Source organism: Colletotrichum costaricense (genome assembly GCF_030867565.1).
Source record: "Colletotrichum costaricense strain IMI 309622 chromosome Unknown Scaffold_5.1, whole genome shotgun sequence".
NCBI lineage: Eukaryota > Fungi > Ascomycota > Sordariomycetes > Glomerellales > Glomerellaceae > Colletotrichum > Colletotrichum costaricense.
The window spans coordinates 3,019,075-3,041,604 of NW_026848234.1; the positions used below are offsets into that span (position 1 = coordinate 3,019,075).

The following is a 22,530-nucleotide window of genomic DNA, read 5'->3' on the forward strand; positions in this document are numbered from 1 at the left end:
CTCATTTTCTTCTGCCAAAACATCATTTGGCCGGGAATTTCTGACATTGATTCTACTATTTGGGACGACTCTGCCACGTGGGCAACGCAATCCGCAACACATCGTCTTTTGGTTATCCGTCCGGGCTAACTATTAGTGCTAGATATTTAGCTCACTCAAACCAAAAGCATGGGGATCCAAACGCCGCGTGCATCTGCGGGATGGCAGACGTGTTCTGCCACAACCAAGATTTCCCCTTGGTCTTTTATCTGAGCACTCAGCAGCCACGAACGCCGTCAGTGCGCGCGTTTGGCAACTCATTCCGTCACTGGCCCTGGTCCTTGGGGACCTCGCCTGGCGGCAAATATCCGGGGCCGGCGAGGTCGGCGTGTTGCACTGCAATATTACGACGGTGTGCCAGACAACATACCTCGACGGGCTCCATCATCGGCGAGGCACACCGAGATGAATGAAGGTGTGGTGTCTTGACCATATGAGATACACTACAAGTGCGGGTGCCCAATCCTCAGTGTCGTTGAACCACTTGATGACTAGGGCGTCCTTCGAAACATCAGCGAATATCGGTTGGCTGTAAGCGAGCGAGGACGAGGGTGGAACAGCATACAAGATGACGAACCATGGCCAGCACTTGGAGTCTACTGTTTAGGTGAGCTAATCGCGGCAATGGGAAGCCAGAACAGCAGCGGGAGTCCTCCAAAAGCCTGGTTTTCGAAGGACGGGGCGGTGATGCCCGAATTTCCGAAGACCATGGATCAAATATGGTCACCGGGATGCAAAGTCTTGCGCCGGTGCTTGATGCTCAAGAAAAGCGTTCGGTCTCAGGCTCTATCCGTCCTACTGACTCAAACACGGCTGCGCGGTCAGAGGGGTTGAGTCCGCGTTCCGCGTTGCCACGTGAAGGACGAGCCGAGGTCTTAGCGGTTATTTGTTCTCGTCCATCTCCATCCAACACGATAATGGCACAAAGCAAGAAGTTGCAGTTCTGTACATGAGCTTAATAAAGAAGACCGCGAAGATGAATTACATGCCTGCCAAGCTGGCTTGGTCTCAGACTGATGCTCTGGCTTACACGCCACGAGACTGACTCGAAGACGCGGCCTGGACATTACCCTCGGGTGAATGAAGACTGTGTAGTTTGACCATGGCGAGATCTTTGCTACTTCCCTGGCTAATCTAACATCAGGATATCCAGTGAAGGCGCGTGGATTCCTCGCAAACCAAGTTGGGCACATATTGGGCGTCTCGGTCATCAGTTGTCGAACATGAACTTCGTCTAGATCCGTCGAGTTGGAGTTCACAAGGATACCGCCCGTCTCAGCCGCCATCTCTCACTGTCGCTCAGTCGCTGGGTGTAACACAATCTCCTTACTTACTCGTGTTCCCCCTTTTTCTTTGCGCTCCGCATGGTCTCTGAGTACCAGGTATCCGTATTTGAGGAGACGAAAACGACTTCACAACAGACCCAGGTCAACAAGGCGCACAGCCGAGGACCAGGCTCTTGGAGATGAGGCTGTCGTTTAACACACACTCGCTCCCATGTTTCCCATCCCGGAAGGAACTGAGCCACGCTCTCCACTTGTTTCGGACGTCATCGCGGGTATGAAACAAGGCCTTCGAAAGAAACGAAGTGGAGGAGATGCAAGCCGTTATGTTTCGTCTAACATGATGAACAGGGGATAGGGCGTTTGGGTAGGCAGGGTTTTGAGCGAACCCGAGATTGGGGCTGCCGGGATAATTGAGATTGTTCCCGATCCGCCCGCGGTTAAATTTTCTGGATGTCTTTGTGGATTCAGGATGTTCATGCGGTTCTTCAAAGGCGTCATGTTGGTGGTGATGGCTTCTTCCCCAAGGAGGTTGTGTTTTCTTCTTGGTGTGCAGAGTGAGATATCCGGAATTAAGTGCAGCTTCGTCGTCGAGCTGTTATGCTTCCGACTGCTCCGTGTCTAGCAGAGAACATGGCTGTGAGGTTGATAGAGATCGTGTCGCTTCTTGTCATGGTTACTTCTACTCTTGTGCTTGTTTGTCGCGGAGGCTCAGCGACCATATATGTTCGAAATAGATGCGTGGCGGGCGGGCTCTCGATAGATGTTAAGTGTGACGCACTTCACGGAGCCGCATTGCATCAACATGGTACCGCGTTCCATTCTTAAGAGAATTACAGACATATCTTAGATCATTTTATTTCGCTCCTTATATCTAAAGCTCGTAGTCTTGTTCATGAGAGCTGGATTTAGACCGTGTTTGATACTCCTGATGAGGTCATTTCCGCGTCCGGTTTTGATCACTGTTGATGATAAAAAAAGGGTAGACTTCTAATCCCTTGAGTGCATCTCAGATTACTCAACAGATGGTATGAGGGTATCACAAAGTTCCTTAGGCACATGTTTCTCACATTTGTCTGGCGTTCCACGCCGTCCGGGCTGCCCGAGCGGGACGTTGTCTTACCGCGGCCCCTCCCGGGTCCGAGAGAACAGGCGGGGTTCGGGATGGATCAGTCAGCAATCCGACCCCGCCTCCAAGATTGATATAGGTGACGACTCCCCCCTCTACGCCCTGTATATTACAACACTTTCCCTTTCCAGGACTTGCTCGGATTCATATACTACAAGCTTGGTCATTTGAAGCATTTTTTCCAGGTTTTCCAGCCAGAGACTCTATCAAAGTAAAGAGAACAGCGAAGTCGAAAACATCACAGTTTCCAACAGTTAGCTCGACAAAAAGAAAACATGTCCGGCATTGCAGGCGACCTCCCCAATATCAAGGCAGAGAACCTCCGCGACCTCAAGGCGCTGACCTTTGACGTCTTTGGCACAGTCGTGGATTGGCGGTCCTCGGTGGTGGACGAACTCACCTCCCGCGCAAAAGCCAAGCTGGCCTCTTCCTCTTCCACATCCACATCCACCAACGATGACAAGGACACAAAAGAAAAGCTAGAAAAGCTCGCAACAACAAACTGGCCAACCTTTGCCCAAGAATGGCGAACCTCCTACATGCGCTTCGTGCGCGGCTATGTCCCCGGACAAACCCCCTGGAAAGACATTGACGCGCACCACCACGACAGCCTCGTCGAGCTTTTAGGGACGTGGGGGTTAGAGGGCGTGTACTGCCCCGAAGAAATCCGCGAGCTGAGTCTCGTGTGGCACCGTCTCCGGTCATGGGCGGATTCCGTGGAAGGGTTGCGCAGGTTGGGCGGGAAATACGTCACCTCGACGCTGAGCAACGGCAACAGGACGCTGTTGGGCGATCTGGATGCGTTCGGCGGGCTCGGTTTCAGGAAGATTTTGTCGGCGGAGGATTTCAGGGCGTATAAGCCTCATGCGGCGGTTTATGATGGCGCGGTGGAGGCTTTGGTCGGCGGCGGTAGTGGTGGCGGCAAGGCGAGGGAGGTTGCGATGGTGGCGGCGCATTTGGGGGATTTGATGGCTGCTCGGGGACGGGGGATGAGGACTGTTTATGTTGAGAGGCCGGAGGAGGAGGATTGGGAGGTTGGGAGCGAGAGGTACGAGGATGCCAAGGGGTGGGTTGATATTTGGGTTAAGGAGGGGGAGGGCGGGTTTGAGGAGGTTGCGAGGCTGTTGGGTGTTTGAGAGATGATGGTGGTATTTAGTCCCTATTGTGGAGCGTGATTGAGGCGCATTGTTTGTTTTGATGCTGCGTGTTCTGATTATGCTTCTCCCTTGTATATCATGCGTCACGAGGGAATGACAAGGAGGGTGGTCTATAGTCCAATGCATCTCGGAAATTCTCAACAGCAGCAAGAAAGGGAAAGTTGCCCAGAAGCCAAAGACATTAATGACCAAAGCCTGAGAGCGGATTTACCGGGCTGTAACTTGCGGGTTTGAATCCCACAGGTGATCTCTTTTATGACCAGATTTTCCTCTTCAAAACTTCTATTTAGATGTTATACATACCCTTCGAGGTACTCTGAGATCTAACAAAACGTGGTTTGGGGAAGAATTGTCAACTGACATATGCAACGGGTTAGTATCTGCCAAACGTATTGTCATTGAGCTTGAGTGGTATGGCAGCAATACTGAAGGGATGTTCTTGGATAATGAAGATACCGAATCGTGATGGACTCATCATTGTACATAAAACGATGCATACCACGCAATATAAAGTCCCGCTGTCTTGGATATTAACGAGCTGAAGTTTGAATTGTCCTTTCCATTGTGAAACCCTGATAGAGACAGAATCCCGCAGAATACTTCAGTTACCTGGTGGATTCCTTTTTTGACCTTCTCTTCTATCCATAGTGAAAACACCACGCGGACGGTAGAGACTTACAGGATGCAGGTAGTGTCATTACACTCGTGTGAAGACTCTGAGGATCCAGATTGACCATCATCACATTCATAATAAGCATCCTCTTGATTAGCCTGAAAGTTAACACTTGAGTTCTGTGCGTCGATGCTCCATCCTCGAGCCCAAAAGAATCAGAGGCAATCGCTGATGTTGTCAGTATATTGATGGACGCACATTGCGACGTGGGATTCCGCGGTGTCATCTTCCACGGGGCAGAGTAGAGCATAACCTCTTTGTTACTCTAATACTTCCAAGGGGAATATATAAACACGGGCAGTACCGGTCCGAAGCCAATTGTGTCCAATGTTCTGACTTACTCTGGTCGTCCATCATGCACATCTAGGACGGCCCGTATAGCAATGTCATCAATCCCATACACGTACACTCTTCTTTTTGTTCTCTCGAGGCGTATTTCTCCGGGATACATCAGGAGCAATTGAAGGGAACGCGCGTGGGGACTGCATTCGAAATACTAATCTCATCGGAAGCTAAATCGCCTGATCGGGACTAACGAGGACGACTTGCATAGAAGCAACAACGAAAGGTTGTTCTCAGCTCGCTTCAAGCATTAGAAAGTCAAGGCTCACCATGCAAGTTTCCTTGGCTGTTTCAATTCTAGCTTCGTAACCAAGGCTCTAGGTAAAATGGTTCTTCAATAGTAATGTTAAGCAGTATAGATCGCGACCTGGCATAAGGAGAATATCAATGCCTAATACTTTGATGAAATACGCCACAGCTCAAGATGTAGAGGGTGTGGATAAGAATGCACTGCTTGGACATAGTAAGTAGAAGCTCACCTCACATATTCAGAACCGTTGCTTCTTTCTTCGATCTAAAAATCTAGCAATTCTTATAGTGAGCTGCAGGACCCCATATGGTATGTTCAGTTACAAGAATGGAAGCCGGAATGTAGCCCCAATACCTCCCAAGCATGGTTCCTACCATCTTCCTCTATCTCCAACGACAAAGTACTGTTAAAGGCGACGACGGCACACTAGATCTCATCTTCCTTTTACACCGCAAGTAGTGATCTCGTGACTGTCATCCTATCAACAAGTAGCTCATTTTCACCTCAAGTTTAGTTAGTGATACTGATAACTCTTTCTTTATACTAGGCTATAATTCTGTTCTAAACATTGCTAGAGTTCTTCAAATTACCGCGTGCTGACATTTACTAGCTAGTATCAAGAATTCATAACTGACGATAGACTAAGCTCTCACGAGCGAACGCGGACTATACTGACCTAACCAAAGCATACAGAGCACTTCTTCACCCAAGCACATCTTAATCCATGAACGCTTACGTAAAGAAGCAGCTCTTTCCAATACCAAGATAGCTCAAAGTACATCAAGCCGAATTAAAGCAACTATCTAGAGCCTGGTCTCTCAAAAGGTCGGATTGGACTGATTCATTTCCTTCTCTGTCAAGCCATCGTAGTGGTCATTGACCGAAGTCCCAAGCCAGCTCAAGTACCGACCATTCACTCGAGAAGAGAGAAGCTCGATTCGAAGCTACCGGACGTGGTACGCAACAGAATATGCGTCGACGTTGTACTAGTCTGAAACCATGAATGGAATTACAAAGCCCTCATCAGCCATGACAAAGTCGCCAAAAAGAACATCGTCTTTATGAAGCCGAACTAAGGAACAGTCGAATCGCAAAGTCTAATCAGAGTGATGAAGCCCCCGAGGCAGCGTTTTTGTGTTCTACATACAGTTCAGAAGGCTCGACAAGTCATAGGCTCATATCTCCCAGTCGCCTAACTTCATCCCTTCATCTAACCCCTGAAGTGCCTGACAATGCGCCAAATTTCTCATGAACCTACACACTACGATCATAACAGAGTGATGGGAGAAGCGTGATTCCCAAAGAGTCAGCAAAGCTTATGCCCCGGAACGAAGCGGACCGAAGCTCCTGGCGCCAAAACATCCTCAGCCCATCAGGCCGAGGATACTGCGGGCCTGATCAAAGCATCACGGTTGTATCACATTAGAACATTATAGTGATCTTCCTTTACCGCAGTGCTGAGACTGACCAGTGAGCTCATGCTCATTCATTGGCAACATATACGCCTCGGCATCAACGTTTCCATCGTGCTAGATAGCGAGAGCCATGATCCGTAGTCGATCAAACAGACTGCCGTCAATATCCGCCTCTCGGCTTCCGACCCCGAGTCCAGACGGTCCATACCGACTGTTATAGAATTCTCATTTGATCTTTAACGACTCAGCCGTTCAAGCGGTGAAGTGGAGAAAACCGCTGACCGAACGACACGGCGTCGGCAAACGTTCCCCGTTCCGGCGTAGATTAGATCCAGAATCTCCCCATTTCCAACACCGGTGTAAGCCCCGTACAACGCTCGTCCAGCTACCTCACCTTCTCCAAAGTCTATCTTCAGTCGTGGGGGCATATCAGCCATCGCTGCTCCCTCCATCATCGCGTCGCGCGTCGGCCTCACCCGCTCCAGCCGTTTCGAGGCGAGGTGCCACACCCCCAAGCGGGCTTGTCCGACGGTCTTTAGGCCACTACCCTCCCCTTCTACGTCCTACCACACCACACACGAATCGAACATGGACCCAGCCAAATTCCCGTGAGACGGTTAACCTCCAACCCCGGCTGCCCCCACGCGGGATGATCGCCCATGGTGCGACCGTCCTCTCGGTGAGGCAGGTCGCGGGAGATAAAATACGTAAAGATCTAGATGAAGGGAGAGAAACCAAGTCGAACAGACCTGCCTCGATTTACATGACCTTTGTCATCGTCCACGGACGTCGTCAACAGCCCGAACTAGTTCAAACAGGCAAGATTATGCCGTAACTTTGAGTTCAGCCTAGCAGACCGAGACCCTTGAGCGATTGGCCGTTTCCCCCCAGGGCTGTGAGACGATTCCCAACCTCGCGTTGGTTCTTTGGAGAACATCAGACACTGGGTCGGTATTATTTGTTCTGGGCTACTTACTCCACCCTCCCGCCGGAACAGATATGTGATGAATATCTGCCGGACGGTTACGTTTCCCGGTTCGGCTGTTGGAGCCATTGGAGAAAAGGGCACAGAGCGAGAGATGTTTGGAACTTTGGGATGGAGAAGGGAACCCGGAAGGGCAAGACAAGTCCTGCAGCAACGGTAGTGGCAGCAGCGCAACAAGTATGGGGAGGGGATGAATGACGACCTTTGGTGTTCATGCCAAGTTGACCCAACGACTCCAACGAGCCAGGGGACAGGGAGATCTTGGAGCAGTTCACCCCTTCTCTGCCACAGGGACGCAAACTTGGCGAACCCGGGGAAAAGCCGTCCCAGGTTCCCAGCCGTACGTTCGTGATTTCCCTTCTCTCGCGCCAGCCTCCAGACAGGCCTCCCGTTTGATCCCATCGCTCAGCCGCGTAACTGCTGGCCGCCGGAGCTGAGCCCCGAGAGCGGTGATTGGCAGGCACCGTCCGAGATCCGTAAGAGAGGAACGCATGGGGCCAAGTATTAGCAAGGGCCGCCGCCTGCCTCCCTTGCTCCTATCCATGATCCCTCTTCCCCCCTCCCCTTCCCTCGCGCGGACGGGGGGAAGACGATAGAAGTCCCGGGAGTTCGATCACTTGGTGGTGGTTGAACTACGAGCCCGCGAGAATGCACATCCCGTTCCGCGGGCCCTCTTTCTTCGCAAGTTCGCACCACACGGACCACACCATTGAGGAATTAAAAGTCGCGCCGCATTGAGCGGGCAAGGGTCCTGACTCGGAATCCCTACAAGACCAACGAGCGGTTCCCAGGGTCCCCGTTTTGTTACTGCTGCTGCTGCCTATGGGGACTTCGAGAGAGCTGTTAGGAGTTGGGACGAAGTGGTTGCGAAGCACCTGCCATATTGGGGAGTTTGAAGAGCAACCATTTTCAGTGTTTGGGAAGAGGACGCAAACACAACGTTCCATCCTTACGCGAAGGAATATGCGCGAGAAGAAAGCAATGAAGATTGAGAAGAAGAGAGAAAAACAGCGCAAAAGATTGCGTGCGATACCGACGGCTGGGACTAAGTCACGTTAGGCCCTAGGGTCCAAGATGAACAGTGACAGGGACCAGATTGGGCGATAGGTAGGTCGCAGGGTGACCAGGGAAAGAGGAAATAGACAACGGTCCAAAGGTCTAGATGCCGATCTTCAGTTCTTCTCGCCTGACAATTGCGAGCGCAACTCTTTTACTGCTTGCAACAAGCGCAAACCCCCAGAGGAGAGAAACTCATCTGCCTCCTCTGTATGCGAACGGGTACGAATGCCGTTCACTGTTGATCCGCAGAGTCAAGTACACCGAATACCTGACAGCTCTGGAGCTTTTCAGAGAGATTTTCCCTTATCGCACGGGGAACCCAGCCATTATCGAGTAGCCACTCCATCACTCAATTCAAACTTCAAGGGTCCTTTCGGTGTGGGTACAGATATTAGCACTCCGTACACACACAGTCTGTCTCTCTCAACGTTTTGAGGTTGCGGTCCTGCAGAGAAGGGGACGAGAAACATGAGAAACGACGTCTCCCGAAGATCATGCGTTCGGAGCGAAATGCGGTGAAACGTAACCCGGACGTCTGGCTCTTGGATCTTCTGCCAATAATGCAGGATCCCGGCCTGGTTCGTGTTTTTCCCTTCCTTTCTTCCCTGCTCTTCCCCCAACCCCATTATCTGATCCCCGGAGTCGGGCCGGAAGTGCAAGAAAAAGAGAAATGAAAACCTATCAGATAATCAGACCAGCGGCCGGCGGCCAGCCAAGAGGGGGCTTGTAGGAAGAAAAGAAGCCGACTTTGCTTCTGATAAAGCTCAGGGAAGGGGACGGGGGTGGTGGGTGACATAGAGTCTTCAATGATACTCTGTGAAGGAATGGAAATCCAAGACACCAGTCGCCCAGAGGCCCCAGACTTCGGAATACATGGGACCTAGGCCTAGTACTCCGCAAGGCGAGAGAAAAAGAAAGCAGAGAACGAGACGGCAGCTTTGTTGGTTCAAAGACCAAGTGTTGATCCCTCCCCCCCTCCCCTGGTGAGGCTGGCTGCCCTCTCGTCCAAGCGAACCGGCGAGAAGTCCAGCATGGTCGTCGCATTGGGACCAATCACTAGTGCTGTTCACCGACCGCTCACCTGGAGAAGTCACCCCATTACCCTGAATCCTCTGCTTCGGTGGGAAACTCACCGAGCGGCGAGGTCACCAACCCCAATCCTGATTCATCGCGTAGCCGGCCACGAAGCCCTTCCCGTTCGATTTACCCGACAGAGCACCACCCCCTCCTCGGCACGGCAGAAGACGAGGAAGAAAGAAAGAAAGAAAGAAGAGAAGGGAAACGGACAAAGCCGCCGTTGGATGAAAACAGCAGTCAACGACATGCATCTTCCTTTCCGTCGCTCTCTCTCCCTCTCCTCTCCTCCTCTCCCGTCCCTGCTACTTCTCATTGCTGCTCGAAACCCCCTCCCCCGGTCCATTACGAACCGACCAGTGCTAAGAGGGAAGATCAGCAAACGACCCAAACTGTCAGAATGGTACCCGGCCCCTCCTCCGGGTGCACGGACTGGATGCCGGGTCCAGCTCCCGTTTTCCGTGGGGCTCGGACTCTCTTGACGTCTGGTCCTCCAATACCTCGGTGTCTCTCCGTTCCTCAATGCTCCTCTATTACGGAAAACGACCAGGTCGGTCACTTTTTTCCCTTCCTCGTAGGCGAACATGTGTGTCCGCGGCTGTTCAAGACTGTGCCCTGTCAAAAAGAATGCCAACCACTTCCTCGGTATGCATACGTAGAGAGAAAGAGTATGTGTCGGTGGAAACTAGTATCCAAACTGGCCACCTTGACTTCCAGCAGGGTCCTTGAGTCGTGTTTTGTGGTTTTTTTCGCTGTATTCGTACGTGCGCCCGTCCCAAAAAGACATGTCATGTTGGAGCTCCGCTCGCCGTAACTTGAGAGGGGGGGCTCCTTTTTTTTCCCTCTTGCCAAAACCATCTCCAGTAAATGCCCTCTTTTGCATGGAGCACCGAGATGCCCCTCCTCCTGCCTGAGCAGTGCCGGCATAAGAGGGAAGAGGGGGGAAAGACCCTTGAGGGGAAGTTTACCCATGGATCAATGATGTGCCCTTTCCCCCTCTTTCTCTTTGGGCCCTTTACGTACCTTAGCTTATACAAAACGAATAGAGAGACTTGAGAGAAACGTGTCTCTGCGTGTGAGAGAATGCGAAGGAAAGGCGAAAGGTCCGTAGAGAGGTCCGTGTTCGATGAGGGGTTTTGGAGCTGGCGGTCCGTCTTGTTTCCTGCATGCAGCAAAACTGGGAAGAAGGAATCCCTCTTTTGGACCATCGCTATGAGTAAGTAAGGTAGCACGAACGTATTGCAGTAACAGTTTGAGAAGGCCCTCTAGCGCGTGAGAGAAAGCAGAACAGGTGTGTTGGCCATTGCGCAGGGAAAGCAAAAGAGGTTGCGATATGGACGAGGGGAGGGTTGCAGTGGCATGCAATGCGCTGCAAGAATCCGTTAGTTGTTGAAGAAACACCCCCCCCTCTCCCTTGGGAATGTGATTGTGGAGCGAAAGAATGAACGACATGAGAGAGAGATCCAGCTTACTGGCTCTTTTGCTCCAACCCGAGGCTTCAAAAGACACGAGCAAATGCCGTGGACCATGCATAGAAGAATACCCGAGGCTGCTCGCTCCTCAAGAGAACGCGCACAGAGCCTCTGTCTTTGGCTAAGTCTTTTGCCCCGCTTGTCTGAGTGAAGATCGGCGCACCAGTAAGAAACAGACTGGAATAGCAAATTGGGACCTGAGTTATTGTGAAGTTACTTCATATAGCCCGAATCAATACCGAGCATCACGCAACTTGGCATCATATCATATGTCGCATGTAGAAACATTACAACCCTGCCAGAGCCGGATACTTCAAGGCGCCCTTCATTAACATGGAGAGAAGGATTGTATAGACCTCTCAAGTGCCTCCATTAGGAACGTGGGTTGTCATCAGAACTCGATGCCCTGGACGATGACATCAGACCGGGGAAAGAAAGCCGCATCGTCGAAAGGTAAAAAAACACCACCGCGCAAATCTTATGCTGGCTAGCAGGATCACACACATATAAACACTGGTCACTGGAACAGCGCGTAGGGCAAAGATGATCATCCCATCTCGCAATAGACTTCGCGCCCAGAGTTGCTTATCGAACAAACACCGTTCCCGCTCGCAAACGCCCCTCCCCCATGCCATCAAACGTAGTTTAGGTAGTGTGCTCGAGGCGAGGGAAATCACGTAGACTAAGGTAGCCCTTACATGCAGTGTTCATCACCACCCTCATCCTTACGTCAGTACACTCTACTTCTCCCGAACTCACCCACGGGTAGGTCAGAGAAAGAAGAGGAGAAAGCCAAGCCTAATGCCCTCAACACCCATCACCCCAGACATCCATCCAGCCTCACAGGGTTGTGATTTTGACTCCCGTCCACAGAATCGTCAAACCATGGTTTCGAAACTACCAAACGACAAAGAAAGAAGCTCGGCGGATAGACCCGCTCATCACCAGAAGCCTAGTCTACACCCTCACAAAACTCACCCGCTATGGTCTCATCACACACGTTCGATGGTAAGATGTATTGTGTAGTTCAAACCTACCAAGCACGCCTCGGCTCTCGCAGCTTCGCCCGAGTCTCAAACGGGCGGCGGACCATTGCTCTCCAACCCACCACGGAACTCCAACCACGCTACATTGGAATTTCTTGCCTTTTTCCGACCCCGGATAGCATCGATTCTCCAACTTCCCCCCCATCCATCCATGGCTGGCTTTGCTAATCGGGCCAAGGCGCTTGCCGTTGGTTCCCAACTTTTCCCTCTCCACTCACACAGTCGCACGAACGAACCCCGGGAATCCAAACCGCAGGGAACCGCAAAAAAGGAGAACGCATAAACCACGCCTTACTGAGCAGGACTCGGGAAGGAATACTCATCGATCCGCCCATTCCACTCATCAAGAACGAAGAAGAATGAGGGAGCAAAAGAGCTCTACCGTATACCGTTCACCATATACTAAACAGTACCCTTTCCCACGGACCCCATCCGCAAAAGCGCCAACCCATCGTTCGTCGCTAGTTTCCCAAAGAGAGAGACATCCACCACACACACGGGTTCACTCACTCCCTCACTCACACTACCTTAGCCTCCCGCACCTGGACCCCTTCCCCGGCACGTAGTCTGACAGACAAGCCAAGCCTACGGCGCGCGCCACTATTGACTAAAGAAAAAAGAAGAGACAGTCCGTCCGTTCCGTCAGTCTCTCTCTGTGTATGTGTATGGTGTGTGTTGAGAGATGCAATGGGTGCGCATACACCATACCCCACATGAATTGAACAACTTCGCCTTGGACCTCTCTCCCCGCGACAGACATCCAGACTGAACTTTGCCTCCAGAGAACATCTCTTCACCCACCCACTTCACATGAACCGTTCGGTCGTTCAAGCTAGTAAAAAGATAAACGTGCTATTAAACGCCACTGGAAACACATAAGGGAAGAGTAGAAAAAAGCATGTGCCCGTACCTGGCAGGTATCTATTATATCCTCCTTCTCCCCGTCTCCGAAACAAGAACATCCGGGGAGATAAAAGCCCACCTTGAACGGGGCGCATTGAACAATGCCTTTATCATCGCCCAACAAAAGAAACATAAAGGCTAGCTCGAGTGCGGCTTTTCTCCTGTTTCGATGCCTCCATTGCGCGGAGACGGCCCAAAGTCCGAAGCTACTACATCCCACGAGCCTTTTCTTCTTTCGTATCTGAATCCTGCTCTTGTTTGCTTATGAATCCCATCGCGGAAAAGCAAAGAAACGAAACGTTCCCCCCGATGATTAGCTAAATGTCAATCGAACCGGAGCTTTGGATCAGTCTTCGTCACCTCTTTCCTTCTTCCGGCTACACTTCTTTACGCCTCTCGATTGATTATCGGTCTCCAAACTTAGCTGAGAAAGAGCAGAGAAAAAGCAGTACAGAGCACAGAACAAGCCTGTCAATATGGATAACCGCGAGATAGAATCTAATAGACCGAAGCATTTCAACGTGGATCGGTCTAGAACCCCCCGATCCCAGAATCCCCTCTCGCTTACCCTGCTCCCCCATCCCAACATATACCATTAAGGTACGAATAGCAACCTTTGTTCCCCCCCTTCCTCACGTATCCTTCCCCAAACCCTGAACCCTTCCTCCCCTTTCCGTCGCCCGTCCATGCCGGAGAAAGGCACCACCCTCCCCTCTCCCCCCTCTTTACCATACTCACTGCAAGAGGATTCAAAGAAGCTAGCTAGGTATCAGACAGTGGTAAAAGGGCAAGCAAACTTTGGATACCTTACAAACCCCGGAGAGGAGCTAAAGACCGCCAAGCCGTCCAAACACCTCAACGTAAATCCACAACACACATATACAAAGCTTCCCTTTGACAAGGTAATATCTCTATTCGGGCGTCTCCCCTCTCTGCCCACTCAAACTCCGAGAACCCGGCTTTCGCAAACGGTAAGTGTTTCTTAAACCACCAATCTCAATAGTCTAGAGAGAATGCGGGAACATATACGGCCCCGTCACGCCCGTCCCTTAATGAAAAAAAAGAAGGCGGCATTTCCATCTCCCAAAACCCCGTCTCTCTCTCATTAGCTTTCCCCGTCTCCTCCGCATCTACAGTCTTATGCTTCACTTAACCATCCACCCTTCCTCATTGCCGGGACGTGCTGCCGTACATGCCCTGATACCCTCTCCTATCCTTCTTGGCTTCTTCGCCACCCCTCCCTTACAGCGAGTGAGTGACCTTTACCTTGCCTGCCCTTGAAGGTGCAAAACAAAAAACCGTTGCCAAAAAAAAAGTCCGACTTTCCTACAACTCACACCCCCCTCCCCCCTTCCCCTCCCATCCGTCATCCAAGAATAAAGTCCCGAGGGAGCGGAAATCGCGGGGTACGGCGGGCAGAGAAGGCGAGACGCGCGCACGTCTTGCGCCCAGAGCGGTCCTCCTCTCCTCTCTCCCTTGCCTTACTGTGTGTACACTACCATTGCTCTTCATGAATCCTCCGCTCCCCCTCCAAGACACTCTCTCCAACTTCCTCTCCCCCCAAAGACCTGTCCAGGAAGGAAGGGGGGGAAAAGCAACATAGTTTCCGAGATACAACGCTAGCTTTTCCCGATACATACATGATTTTCGCTCCCATCAAGCAACCCTCTTTCGTCAATGGCAACGCCCATTTGTGGTAAAGTTTCCCGGTAAGGCGCGCCGTCACGGCAAATCAAGCATCGGGCGGAAGATGATCGGAAAATCAAGGATGGATGAGCGGATGATGTAGATTTAGTGAGGAACAAGTAGGCCTATCCCGGATGTCTATCTACGTCCGACAGAGAGTTGATACCTTCTTGTGGCTATCTCCCCAAAGTGACTACTTCCAGCCACGTGCTGCAGCTAGGAAAACAAGTGTTGTATCGGTATACACAGATTAGAGCTTCCTCCCATCTGCCACAGCCCTTCAGCCTCTCCTTCTCCAAGCAGACCTCCTTCTCAGCTCGCGTGCGCGGATATGAATGGTCCATGTGAGGAATCCAAACCATAAACATATGAACAATCCGGGAGTGGAAGTGTGCAGATACATGGCATCATTTTCTTTTGCGACCGACTAGACGTCAAAAAAAAGGTCTGTAAGAAAGACTCCTATAACACCGCCAGCTTGCCCTCATGTGTTGTTTGGAAAGAACAAAAAAATTATGAACTCCCAGTCTGCCCAAAGGTTTGATTGAATCTCAAGAAACCTACGCCCCAGGATATGCCTCTCTCTTTTCGTGCGCCGTTCGCCCAACGAGGAGCTGGTTGTTCATCCGTGACATGGGGGAAAATGTCCGAATCGTCTTCAAAGCAGAACTCGAGATCTCGTACGTCCAATAGTCGTGGCTGTGAAAGCCTTTGCCAGCGCTTCTCTAATGCTGGCAATCATCAAGTCGTGACGTGGAAAATGCTTTTGCCTCGCGGCAGTGGGCCCGTCGGATTTGCGAATCGAATGGATCGGGGGTGTTGCCGTGGATCCGAACAAGTCCGTCGATAAAAAGGGGGGGGAATAAAAAGTCGAGGTTGCGGACGAGCTCACAAGACGACACATTTACTCTTCCCTTCCCTTCTGCCCACTTTGCGACGATAGCGGTCGCCACCCTCCTTGTCGTCGTATCTCGCTCCGGCATCGCCATTGATAGGCCGAGTGCTGCTTCGTCCGCCGGGCTGCGGCCTCGAGGCGGCCTGTCGCTGCCTCCTCAATATTCTGACAACGTCATAGAAGGCCTTCTCGACGTTTATGCAGTTCTTGGCCGAGGCCTCGACGAATTCGCAGCCCAGCTCGCGGGCCAGGGCATGTCCTTCTTGTGTCGAAACTTCTCTCTCGGTGACTCTGTCGCTCTTATTGCCGACCAGCATGATTGGCACAGGCGCTTGTGGGCTGGCTGCAGAGATTGGCGAGCCCGGGTATGACGGTGAGGACGCACATGACTCCTTGACTCGCTGGATCTGATGATGAAACCGCTTGATCCGTGAAAACGAAGATCGTGATGAGATGCTATAGACGAGAACGAATCCTTCTCCATCTCGGATCCATTGATCTCGAAGGGCTGTGTACTCTTCTTGGCCGGCAGTATCGAGAACTTCCAACATGCATGCTTGCCCATCAATGACAACTTGCTTGCGGTACGAATCTTCGATCGTGGGGTCGTACTGTTTTCGGTAGAAAAGCACGGTCAGCGGGCGGCTCTTGGGGGCGATAGCAGCGGGGAAAGGATGGATTTGGGGGAAGGGGTCAAGAGAGAGTCGACGACCGACCGAAGAAAAGAAAGTGACGATGTGATGCGAAGCAAAACGAACAGAAATGGCGACTTACTGTTTCCACGAAGTGTTGCAGGCAGAGCTGGATTGTCAAAGCGGTCTTCCCCACGCCGCCGTCGCCCAGGACCACCAACTTGTACAGCACCATTTTTCCTGCCATGATGGGCAGCTATCTGAGGCGAAGAACGATGGAAAGAAGTCGACTCTTTGTCGTTGGAATAAAGCCGCTCGATTGATGATGAGTAGCGAAAGTCAAAGCGAAGCAGAGATAGAGGGGCGATTCGCGGGGGCGGAACGCGAGGTGGGTGGTGGTGGTGGTGGTGGTGGTGGTTCGTCGGTGATTGTGAAGGTGGTGGTGGTGGAGGAAAAGACGACGAACGCCAGTCGAGAATCGATGATAGAATAGGCAAGGTGAGAAAAAAAAAAAGGGTAAGACAGGTAGGTAAGTACGGATAGGTAAGGTAGGCAAGGTTGGTGGCAGCAAGTGGTAGGTTAGTGGAGGCCGAAAGGTGGTGGTTGTGGTGGACTGGTGGTGGCCGCAGGAAGTTGGGGAGCAAGGTAGGAGCCCAAATCTTGTTGGATTTTGGAGCCCGAGCCCTGGACGTGGACAGTGGACTCTCTCCTCAGCAGACTGGTGGATTGGATCGACCGGACTGGACCCGACAAGCCAGTTAATACGTAGCAGCAGCGACAGCGGTAGTATCAGTAGCGGCGGCAGCAACAAGCACCAACGCAGCACTGTGACTGGGGAGGGGTCGCTCGCGGTGGGTGCCGTCTGTCCCTGCTCTCTTTTTCTCTCTCTTTCTCTCGCTCACCCTCTTCTCTTCGTCTGTCTCTCTGCCTTGGCTTGGCCGGGGCTAAGGTAGGCTGGGCTGAGCCGGCAACTGGCAACTGACAGGTTGGCACACGGTCGCGCGTTGCGGATGCGAATCGGTGCGGGCAGCTTAGGTATGTGTATGTACGAGTACAGGACGATTGCGCGCACACAGGCCGTATGACCTCCTGTCTGACCCTCGGGCTTGTTTGGCTTGCTTTTCTCTTTCTTTCCTTCGTCTCGTCTCGTCTCGTCTTGTCGTCTTCTTCGTCTTCTTGGATGGGCAAAAGGTGTGGAGAAATGACAGACACTGACTGGACTGGCGGGTCTAGCTTGGGACCTGGGCTTGTGTTAGATGCTTGGGTTAGGGAGAAGGATGATACCGGGATAAAGGCGAAGCGGAGCGGAGGCGCACAGCCGACTGTTGGCTAGCCCGCCCTTCTCCTGAGAGGCTGTCAACCCTCGTTACCTCCACGCGCCAACCCGAGCCACCCAGCTCTGTATCCGCCGTAACTTGGGTTGGCCGGGATGGGACGGGGAAGGGGACTGAGTGGCAGCGAGAGTGGGAGTGGGAGTGGGAGGGGGTCGACAAGGGGACAGGGGTGTAGGGACGGGTTGGAGACGAGCGAGCGAGCAAGCCACAGCAAGCAGTTCCAATTCCACCGGCTGGTTGGGGTTTGTTGGTAACAGCGTCGACGGCGGCAGCGGCAGCGGCAACAGCACCAGCGGCGCAAAGCAGCAGACAGAAGCAGGCGAGGGTTGCGGTGCTATGCGGTGCGATACGGTACGTACTCTCGAGGGAGCGTACCTAGGTAGCGTACGCATGCAGTAAGGTGAGGTGAGGTAAGGCAAGGCAAGGCAGGACAGGGCAGGGTACCTGGATTATTGGTGCTGGCGTTTCGGAGAACGTACCTTTGTTGGTGTGTGGTGCGAGGTTGATAGACCACGCAGTAGTGTATTCGTACGCTATCGCAATACCGTAGCGTACGCAGTAGTGGTTCGACCTCGATGAATCGTTTAGTCGCGGTTGGTTCCTTGCGCGTGGTAAGGTAGGCCCAGGTAAGGATATGGGGATATTGAGGCAAGCCGCAATCCGCAATGCGCAAGACGAGGATCGGGATATGGCGTGGATGATGGATTGGCGATTGTCACGGTATGCCGGTAGCGTTGTCGTCTCTCCGAGATGCGGACAAGGGCAAGCTCTGGTCGGCTCGGTTCGTCGTGAGACGTCGGTCGGAGTTGGAGAATGCTTATTCAAGCGAATCAAATGACAGCGACTGGACAAACCTCCTAGTTAGCTCCAAGTCAGTATCACGAGCTATCCCAGTATTGAGATATGAAGATGCCTTTCTCTCGCCCCTTTTCCCTGTTCCAATGATGCCTCGACTTCCAGTAAGGAAATTCCAGTATCCGACGATAGGATATGGATAGACCACACGGGACTCTGTACTCCGTACACAATTAGTGTACGCAGTAATGACCAGTAACCACAGATTGGCGAAGGGATAGGCTGGGCCGATTGAGGAGAAGGCGCTGACGAAAGTGGATTGAGCTGTATGGACGACTGGAGGGGGGAAGGCGAGGCAGCAGGGCAATCAACGGGGTAGGAGGGGCAATGATCAAGGATGAAGCCGGCGACGGAAGACCAGCAAGACGCTGTCTACTATGCGCTCGGTCCAGCACACGAGGGTGATGTGGAGGGATTGCAAAGGTGAGATGGATGCGTAAACATACCGTTAGTGTTTCTGTCTAAAGACGTGGTGAGGGGGAAAAGGAATGAATCAGCGGGCAAAAAGATTTCAATTCTTAACCCGAGGAGCGGCGGCGGAACAGTGGGCAATGTACAGCCTTGGCCGGTTTGGGATGTCGTTTGAAGGAACCACATACAAATAGGATTTGAGGTGAGAAGGTGAGTAAGGTGAGGTAAGGTAGGTACGAATGTCAGAAACGATTTGAACGGATAGGTATGCAGCGGGGGACAAGAAAAAAAGCGCGCGCACGAAAGCGATGGATGGAATGCGGCGACGTATCCGCACCTGATATAACAAACAAAGGTAACTTGGGTAGCCAGCCAGCAAGTTGCAACTGCCTCGTTCAAAATAACAACAATAACAACAACCACAACAATTACCTGGGAGGGTGAAGCGAGATAGATTCATCAGGCATTGTTTGGGCAACTCTACTGGCTGTGTGAATGCAGCATGCCTTTCTTCTTCTCGTGATTCTCTGATCATGATGCCAGAGATGGATATCAATGCAATTGTCAGTTGCTTTACCTACCCAGTATGTGTCTGGTGATGTGGTGCCTTCCTTTTTCCACCTACCCCCCTCCCCCTTCCTGATGGACAAATTTTCTGATTCGCCGAGTTCAATCGCAGCAGGTAGCGAGTAGTTCCTGGTTGCATCCCATTTGGAAAGAAGGAACAGGTTGCTTGTGAATAACACCTCAGGATGCAGGCGAAATGCAGACAGGCTGCAATGGCAGCCCCCAGTATTGAGTACGTACTCCGTACAGGTATCTGGTATGCCTCCTCCGTACCCCAACCTTAATCATGAAAAATGGAAGGAACCAGCATTCCACTGTTCAGAAGCTACGGACGAGGAAGCACGGAAGGTACCTACTTTACCTGACCTATCGTTCCTGCGGTTTTGTATCACGCACACCGTTTCTGGCAAGTTGCTCCAAGCACGCACTTCACCCCAACAAGAAGGTACACAGTACCCGACATCACGTCACAGATTGATAACAAGACGTATGCGTTGAATTTTTGGCCAGCTTGAAACCATGACGGCAAATCGCAAACCACAAACCACAAACCATCAACCGGACGGCCGCCGACAAGCCATGTGGCTGATGTACCCGATGACGCTGGAGCAGAAACAATTCCATGAGGCAAGGTACTAGGTAATTACCAAGCATCTGCTCCAGCCACAACAAGCGTCTCCAAGCTGCCGACGCTCCATGTACGCAGATCCTACCTACCACTAGGTTCTTGAATCAAGAGCGAGGCTGCGAGCCCGCCTTCAATCTGGACGTTGTTATGGAACACAGACGGCTATGGAGATGGAGCCCCAGCCGCGCCGGCCCTGGGCGAGCAAACCCCGCGACACAGAATACGGCGAGGCTCAGCAGCGGATGGGTGCATTTACCCTTTTCGCACCCGTATGTTGTGGACGAGGGATGACGGGGACAAGGACGAGGACGAGGACGAGGACTCGGCGGATACAGGGACTCATGCCAACAGCCAACCGCCCACTGCCGCCCTACCCTCCATTCGCCGCGGTCAGATTCCTACCTAACTTACCTTACGGATACCATGTCAATGGAGAGAAGCTCTCGAGAGTCAAGCTAGGGGTACGGCCCACGGGGTTCCCTGCGCTGTGCAAGGTGACGTTTGCCTGGTCAGGACTACAACGACACCACGCCGGCTTGGGCTCCGATTGCAGCTGCGGGTTGCGAGCTGCATGTTTCCTCCTTCCAACATTAGCGCGGCTGTCCTCAAGAACGAACCGGCTGGTCTTCCATTGGGTCCAATTGACATCCCGCGCTGACGCAGCAGCCCATCTTCCCGCTCAGTCCCGCCCACCCACACATGCTACACTCGCGGGCCAGACACGCCAGAGAGCAGCTTTTTTCTCTAGTTTTTTAAGTGCCGTAGGTATCTTCGATGATCGTTCACCACTTCTTTACTAACGGAAACTGTGACATATCCACAGTTGTTTGTCCTTCGCCCTGAGTTTACTCGTCTTGTTCTATCTTATCCAGCGCTATCTTCGAAAGTCAACACGGAATTATTGTGGCACATAGAAACAAAGTTGGTCTCACCCCAGTTGACCGAGGCAGACATATGCCACCGTTCGTTCTTTTCCTCGCGAATGAGGTGGGTACACCGTCGTGGCGGAGGCTATCCCGTCCGAACGGTCGACACCGATACGAATATACCTGGTCCAATTTTGGTCAGCTTTCCAAGGGCAGACTTTGCATCTGCATCTGCGTCTCTTCCATTTCTTCCGATACATGTTCGCCAAGGGGGGGGGGGGGTTCTTGCCCTCTCGCATTTCATTCGGTACACCGTACAAGCTGGACACTGAGCATGATGCTTTTATTTCGCGACCCAAGTGGTATACTAGGTCATCCAGGCGTTTACCTTCTCGTTGCCTTCGCCGAGCGGCTTCACTCCCCGGTAGAGTCCATGCGACCACTAACTGGGAAGTTGAGCAATAATCGTCGTGCCTGCCTAGTATTTGCGGACAGCCAGACATACCTGGCAGCTGCAGCTACGAGCGCACACTATCGCAAAAATCCAGCTCAAGCTTAACCGTCTGGACCATAGCTTGCTTGCCCCGGTCTGGTATCTGTCTGCGACCCGCCCTAGTCAAGGTCAATCGACTAGTGGTCAGTAGACAACGAGGGAACTAGAGCTGTCCCGGGCCTGGACACGGAGCTGGACCTCGAATTAGGATAACAGGGCAAACATGCCATTGACAACGATTGGAAGAGTCAAGAGATCAACCCTTTCCTAGACCGAGATCCAGGCCAGTCTGGTCCCTCCAAAGCACCATCTCTTCACCACAAATCGCTTCATGAATTGCCTGATGATGTGATCTAAACTACTAACCCTAGTTCTCTACCGATACTTAGGGTAGCTACCCCAGCTTATGTGCCTGGTCCCGTCAGCTCGTTGGCCGCCAAGCTATCGACCTAGGTTTAGTAGTTCATGCCGACGGTATCTTAGACGTCGCGTTATCAAGCATCATCAACAGCGAAGTCTCAGTCACCGCAAGATGTATCTGAGTCAAAAGCATCTGAGGCAACCGAAGCCGGCGGCGTACGAACTTCCGCAGTGCAGACGACATATTGGAGACGTACAAGTGTGCTTCCGTTCATGCACGTGCCGGAGAAGAGAGAAGGAAAACCGTGCCCGCGACCAGTCCTGCCACCTCTATCCGTACCTCTGCCTGACGATGCTGACCATTCGCTCGCAGCAGCAGACTCGCACCGCTCATGCCACTGCTGAAAACCTGGCCCTTGACCCGATTTCTACTGGGCAATTCAGATGTGGCTCCCAAAAAGTTGCCCACCGATGCCCACAATGGACACTAGTAATGCATGCACCTCACAGACCAACCGCCCGCTCTCACTCTCATCACCAAGTCGGATCCCTCGCCCAGCAAGGTGCTGACCGAACCTGTAGATGCCGTGATGCCTGCCAGAACGGCTGGGGTCGGGAGGTCCACGTTTACACAGTTCGTGCCTTGCGCTTGTCTGCCACTCTCTGCAGAGTGCAGACTCTCGATCTCCTTGTGCCTGAGGCATCACCTAGGTACAGAAGAATCCAGACATGGGATGACGATTGGGAGCCGCTAAGGCAGTACCGGAACGACACCCCACTCGGCGCCGGCCGCTTCGCCCAATCGGAGGTATCCAGGCGGTACCCACCAAGGACTAACGCCCACATTCTCCAACCACCGCTCGGCCTTTCGACCCCTCCATCTCTTCTCCAAACCGCCGTTTTCACCTTGCCCGAGCCACCCCCGAACCTCTCTCGGTGGTGGTTGGTTGTCGGATTTCTATTGATTCAGTAAAGA

General features: G+C 52.4%; 7 protein-coding genes across 7 annotated transcripts; 5 read left to right on the forward strand and 2 right to left on the reverse strand.

Moving 5' to 3' along the window:
• Nucleotides 1-2,726: 2,726 nt before the first annotated feature.
• CCOS01_06155 (haloacid dehalogenase) lies at nucleotides 2,727-3,587 on the forward strand (the record flags this gene model as incomplete). The annotated part of the gene is made up of 1 exon (XM_060454325.1): nucleotides 2,727-3,587. The coding sequence occupies one exon, from the start codon at nucleotides 2,727-2,729 to the stop codon at nucleotides 3,585-3,587; it is 861 nt and encodes a 286-aa protein (XP_060316097.1).
• A 5,925-nt stretch (nucleotides 3,588-9,512) lies between these two features.
• CCOS01_06156 (uncharacterized protein) lies at nucleotides 9,513-10,220 on the forward strand (the record flags this gene model as incomplete). Its single annotated transcript, XM_060454326.1, has 1 exon — nucleotides 9,513-10,220. A coding segment is annotated over one exon (708 nt), but the record flags the coding sequence as incomplete, so codon positions are not given.
• Nucleotides 10,221-10,435: 215 nt separating this feature from the next.
• On the reverse strand, nucleotides 10,436-10,858 carry CCOS01_06157 (uncharacterized protein; the record flags this gene model as incomplete). Its single annotated transcript, XM_060454327.1, has 1 exon — nucleotides 10,436-10,858. One exon carries the CDS (start codon nucleotides 10,856-10,858, stop codon nucleotides 10,436-10,438), a length of 423 nt encoding a protein of 140 aa, XP_060316099.1.
• Nucleotides 10,859-15,401: 4,543 nt separating this feature from the next.
• Nucleotides 15,402-16,287, reverse strand: CCOS01_06158 (Ras-2 protein; the record flags this gene model as incomplete). The annotated part of the gene is made up of 2 exons (XM_060454328.1): nucleotides 15,402-16,019; nucleotides 16,183-16,287. 2 exons carry the CDS (start codon nucleotides 16,285-16,287, stop codon nucleotides 15,402-15,404), a joined length of 723 nt encoding a protein of 240 aa, XP_060316100.1.
• A 1,225-nt stretch (nucleotides 16,288-17,512) lies between these two features.
• CCOS01_06159 (uncharacterized protein) lies at nucleotides 17,513-18,212 on the forward strand (the record flags this gene model as incomplete). The annotated part of the gene is made up of 2 exons (XM_060454329.1): nucleotides 17,513-17,725; nucleotides 17,937-18,212. Coding segments are annotated over 2 exons (489 nt in total), but the record flags the coding sequence as incomplete, so codon positions are not given.
• A 1,770-nt stretch (nucleotides 18,213-19,982) lies between these two features.
• CCOS01_06160 (uncharacterized protein) lies at nucleotides 19,983-20,493 on the forward strand (the record flags this gene model as incomplete). Its single annotated transcript, XM_060454330.1, has 3 exons — nucleotides 19,983-20,104; nucleotides 20,137-20,343; nucleotides 20,376-20,493. 3 exons carry the CDS (start codon nucleotides 19,983-19,985, stop codon nucleotides 20,491-20,493), a joined length of 447 nt encoding a protein of 148 aa, XP_060316102.1.
• Nucleotides 20,494-21,600: 1,107 nt separating this feature from the next.
• Nucleotides 21,601-22,527, forward strand: CCOS01_06161 (uncharacterized protein; the record flags this gene model as incomplete). The annotated part of the gene is made up of 1 exon (XM_060454331.1): nucleotides 21,601-22,527. One exon carries the CDS (start codon nucleotides 21,601-21,603, stop codon nucleotides 22,525-22,527), a length of 927 nt encoding a protein of 308 aa, XP_060316103.1.
• Between the last annotated feature and the right edge of the window lie 3 nt (nucleotides 22,528-22,530).